This window comes from Nematolebias whitei, chromosome 13, assembly GCF_014905685.2.
Source record: "Nematolebias whitei isolate Nwh7 chromosome 13, NemWhi1, whole genome shotgun sequence".
Classification (NCBI taxonomy): Eukaryota; Metazoa; Chordata; class Actinopteri; order Cyprinodontiformes; family Rivulidae; genus Nematolebias; species Nematolebias whitei.
In genome coordinates, this window is record NC_056510.1 from 31,659,444 (window position 1) to 31,664,893 (window position 5,450).

Below are 5,450 nucleotides of genomic sequence, written 5' to 3' on the forward strand. Positions count from 1 at the left end.
CTCTAGAGCTGAGTACTGTGAACTCCGAAGGATTTCTGCATCTGCTCATCTTTTATTGTCACACAGAAAGAAGTGAAAACTGAACATATTGATTATGCAGGCAGTTTAGATTACACAACAAGGGCAAGGCGATCTTAGAACATTTTGATTAAACGCTTACAGTAATGAGTTACTGATACCATTTGTATCAGTTAAATTCTGCTTTGTACACACAGTTAAGAAAAACAATGACAGTGCGAGATTGATGATGTGAGACTGATAAAATATGAGTTGATATGTATAAACCCTCTCTGATTTTACAAAACAAAAAACAGTTCTCAGAAAAACAGCTTGTGTAAGTACAAAGAGTTCCTATCAGCTCAGGCGTGGGCTGATAGCTGTTTGCCAGAATCTTCTTTGCTTCGCATGCACATAGCAACAGAAGTGCAGAAAACATAAAGTTTAAAATGATAAGTAACTTAATAGAAACCCTTACATACACGTTTATTTTTTTCTAGATTTTAAGATCTGTCTCTGTGGTAAAATGTAGCTACCTAGAAGAATTAAACTTTATTTTTCTGTAAGTGGGCAACATTTTAAGTTAAGCCAAGGATCAAATAATTGTTGACCCCTCAGCGTGTGAGTAAATGAACACAGGTGAGTCATCTGCAGTTCTAATGAAGCACTGAAAACTTATTTTTGCACACAAAAATCAAAACTGAGCCAGGTCATAAAAAAATAAATAAGTTGTCAACATCCTGCAGCAGGGAGCATCCTCCCACACGTCAACAGTGTGATTCAGGGGATGTGTTCTTTCACTGACACCACAAACTGGACAATGACTGGACAATGTCCAGTGAAGCATGTAGGTGGAGACATGGGGTGTACTCCGTCAATGTCTACCAACATTTACACACATGATCAGATCTGTCGGGACCTGGATACCTGCTCCACGTTCGTCCCCAGCCTGAAGAGTTCCGTGTCCACACCTGAGCGAACCCGGGGGTGTGTGGAAGCCAGAAGCAGAAAGCAGGTTTGTATTAATGGTGAGTGTGTGGCCCAGTGATTGCTATGGTGGACAAAGTCATGTTGTTCTGAGAAGCTCTTGTTTTGTGTCCTGTTCCCTGCGGGGATGTCCACGGGTGGATGGTGAGCATGTCGTTAGGCCATGAATCATGGAGCTCTATGGGCATAGGAACTACCAGCAGATCCCGTACGACCCAGAACAGCTTGAAGTCCCTTTTGTCCGACCCACTATCCAAACTTGGACAACAGACTGCAACCAGTTTCTGCTAACTAACTGATTCCAGATGTGTGGCATTCAGGTTATCGTTTAATGAAGTCTCACCCCCAAACAAATGTATTTAACTTGTGTCTTGATGCTCATTTGTTTAATTGTTCAACAAGATAATAAAGCTACATTTTTTAAATATTGTTTTTACCATCCTGGAACTCATTGTGTGTCGTTTTCTACTTCCTGTCCTCTCAAACCCAGCCGGTCGAAGCAGATGGCCGCTTGTCCTGAGCCTGGTTCTGCTGGAGGTTTCTTCCTCATGAGGGATTTTTTTTTCCTTTCCACTGTTGTCTCTGGGCTTGCTTAAGATGAACTGAACTGAATTAATACTCCCAACATACAGATGTAGTCAAATATTTCACATACAACTGGTCACTGGCTTTAAGTTGTAATTGAGCAGGATATGGGCTTTTTTTGTGCACATTTTATGGGTTTATTTTACATTTTTTAGATTTTGTGTTTTTTCGAAGCTCATTTTGTTGTTTTTATACCCTGTAAAGCACTTGTTTTATTGTGCTATATTAACAAACTTTTACTTTTGTTTTTGTGTCTGTTTGTATATTTTGACTTTATGTGGATTAGAGAAAATTCACAAAAAATTCAAACTTGTTTATCCAGTTCTTGTTTAAAACAATCATTGAAGTGCATGTTGTATCCATCCTGGAAAAAGAATGGTTCAAATAAATGAATTAAAGACATTCATGCACATGATAAATATCTTTAAACTTTTTACTGCAACCAGATGTAAACTAGTATAGAATAATCAGTGATCTCACTAAAATCCATCTAAACAGCTTTGAATTTTCTTACCTCGCGATATTTTGCTTCTGTAGTCTCGCGAGATTACAGCATTGAATAATCCGCGAGCGGAGAGAGAGGGAGAAATGAGGTCTGAGAAGGACCAGATGACTGCGGGGAAGGACAAATGTCTCGTTGAGATACAGTTTATGGATATCCTGAGAGAGCAGGACAATCTTCCTGGTAACACCAAGCAGAAAGAAGAGAAGAAAGAAGTATTTACAAAGGTATGTAGCCGGAGCTGTCGTGGGTTTGTTGATGACTGAAAACAAACATGGACACGCGCAAGAAGAAGGCGCATGTCAGCACCACGGACAGCGACGCTGTTAGTGTTCACACTCCCACTTTATGGTTTTAACAATGTTTACATTATCAAAGTAAAATTAACAGGTGATAGAGGAATACACGAAACACTTACTGTAATGTATAGATCATCTATTGTTAAAATACAAAAAGATGCTGCATTTTTCTATCAAACATGTTGTATTCAACCCCCATCACCATTTCGTGTACATATTTATGCAGGTGCTATAAAATCACAGCACAGCATTTTAAATTGAGCTACAGTACAATTTATATTTTTCATCCAACATGAATCTGTTTGAATAAATACCTAATCCTTATCTCGAGGTTTAAGGTTCTTTATTGTCATTCGCATCATATGTGGTACATGAGGTGGAACGAAATTGTGTTCTCAAGGTCCCAGTTACACCCAAAAATAGCAAAAATATAATGTATAAAAATAAACAGTATAACAATAATCATGTAATATAATATGGTTTATTAAACAGCAGCCTGAACATGAGTCTGTTGTGAGCAGATGGGTATGAATACAGCAGCTTATGGTAAGAAATCAGCAGCATGGATAATCAGCAGCATGGATAAAGTGTCGAATGTCCAATTAAAGTGATTACAGTGATTATTCTGGTTAGAGATTCATGAGTCTAACAGCCTCAGGGTAGAAGCTGTTCCTCAGGCTAGTGGTTCTACACTTAATGCTCCATAACCTCCTGCCTGAGGGGAGCGGGGCAAAAAGTGTGTGTGCTGGGTGAGTGGGGTCCTTCATGATGCAGGTGGACCTCTGCCTGCATCTGGAGGTGTAGATGTCTGTGATGGTGGGGAGGCTGACTCCAACAATCTTCTGTGCAGCCTTCACCACTCTCTGCAAAGCTTTTCGTTCTGCAGCTGTGCAGCCTCCATGCCACACATTGATGCTGGAGCACAGGATGCTCTCCACTGCACACCTGTAGAAGGAGGTGAGGACTGAGCTTCCCAGACCAGCTCGCCTCAGCCGCCTGAGGAAGTAGAGTCTCTGATGAGCTTTCTTGATCAGGCTGGTAGTGTTGTTGCCCCACCTGAGGTTGGTGTTCAGGTGCACACTCTAGACTTGTAGATGGAGACCACTTCCACCTGTTCATGCACCTGTCCATCTGCGACTTGTTTCAGATCAGTCAGGTCATGGGGCAGCAGATTCAGTTTAGACATCTCTTTCCACAGACTACACTTTCAGCTCTTCCAGGAGGATTTCTAGGTTTTTCCAGGCCATCTGAGAGACATTGTTTTTCCTGCATGTTCTAGGACTTCCCCAGAGTCTCCTCCCAGTTAGATAGCTAGAAGAACCTCCTAAAGAGGCATCCTTATCAGATGCCAGAACCATCTCACCTGACTCCTCTTAATGTGGAGGAGCAGCGGTTCTACTCCACGTCTCAGACAACTCAACTTCTCACCCTGTTACTAAGAGAAAGCCCAGCTATCCTGAGGAGAAAACTTATTTTGACTGATTGTATTGGGGATCTCATCACTGCAATGAGTTCATGAGTGTAGGTGAGGGTTTGAGGTAGACCATAGAGTTAAATAAGACAGTAGACTGTGCACTCCCTTACTTGTCCACTGCTTTCATCTGTGACATCATGAGGAACTAAGATGGTGACCAAAGAGGGTAACAGCTCACAGCCAACAAAGCAACTATTTGATTAACAGCAAACCCAACAGGATATTCAAGGATTCAAGGTTCTTTATTGTCATTTGCATCACATGTGGTACATGAGGTGGAACGAAATTGTGTACACAGGGTCCCAGTTACATCCAACAATAGGAAAAATATATAGAGTAAAAAAAAAACATTAAGTAAGGATCTAAGATATACACTAAAGAAACGCCAAACGGTACACTAAAACATCTAAGATATATGCCTGTCACTAATAGTGCAAAACAATACAATGAAAAACAGCAGCACAATTCTCATACGTTCGGTTCGGCTATAATTTACACTCTTAATGTGAGCGGAGTCGAGCTCAGAGCCCCAAAACTAACATAAACTGGGATTTATTCAAAGCATGCAACAAAACTACAGAAACAAGGCGCCAAAAGTGAAAAATAAATAACTTTACAGCAGCATGGTCCTATTGGCAGAATGGTTCTGATGACAGTGAGGTTATCTTAGCACCATGGTCCCGCTGGCACCATGGTACTGTTAGCAGCGTGGTTCGGTTAGTGGTGTGGTCTTGTTAGCAGCGTTAGCAGGTCTTGTTAGCAGCTTGATGGTAACAATGACTGCAGCAGCTGCCTTCCAGACTGCCATCCAGAACCGGGTCCAGTGGACAGAGAACATCCAAGGTTCCCCTGTGGAACCGTACGGGTCCGTAGAGTTCGGTCCATGCAGGCAGATGGAGGATCATGGAGACAGCCTCCATGACAGGCCTGAGCCCGAGGCTGGAAGGACTGAGCCACGATAGCAGGATGGCATGGCAGCGACACAGAAAACTCCACAAGTGTGTCATGTTCATACCCATACTGTGGATGTGCAGTTTAGGCACACAAAAAAAAAAACCTGTTAAAACAAAAACAACAGGAACAAAAAATGATTGAGTTCACCAGGAGCCTGTGAAGCAGCATCTCGGCTGAGAGTGGCCATCTTGGATCTGCCTATCGTATATGTGTTACACATTATTTGTAATCCATCCATTCAATTCAGATTAGTTTATTTATATAGCACCAAATCTCAGGGCACTGTACAAAATCATTCATATATATACAAAAGCCAATGAGTAAAAGTTCTCCATCTATGGAAGGAAGCCAGAAGGCTCATTGAATCTTCACTTCATCACAATCTCCCATCCTGAGCAAGCACAAAGGCAACAGTGGAAAGGAAAAACTCTCTTTTAACAGGAAGAAACCTCCAGCAGAACCAGACTCAGGACAAGTGGTCATCTGCTTCGACTGGCTGGGTTTGAGAGGACAGAATGGCAGGTCCAGCTGTAGGTGCAGGTGTACCTCCTATTGGATGAAAGACAAAAACACATGTCAAGAATAGGAAAAGTTAAACATACAAAACAGGTCGAGTAGACTAAGTATTTCCATAATAATATAAGTACAATAT

General features: G+C 41.6%; 1 protein-coding gene across 3 annotated transcripts in view; it reads left to right on the plus strand.

Annotated features, from left to right (window-relative positions):
- Positions 1-2,129: 2,129 nt before the first annotated feature.
- Positions 2,130-5,450, plus strand: part of upf3a (UPF3A regulator of nonsense mediated mRNA decay) — a 16,136-nt gene continuing 12,815 nt past the window's right edge. For all 3 annotated transcript variants that reach the window (XM_037686600.1, XM_037686602.1, XM_037686601.1), the window contains exon 1: positions 2,130-2,298. In XM_037686600.1, coding sequence (XP_037542528.1) covers positions 2,158-2,298 — 141 coding nt within the window. In that variant the 5' untranslated portion in view covers positions 2,130-2,157. The remainder of the gene's footprint in view (positions 2,299-5,450) is intronic.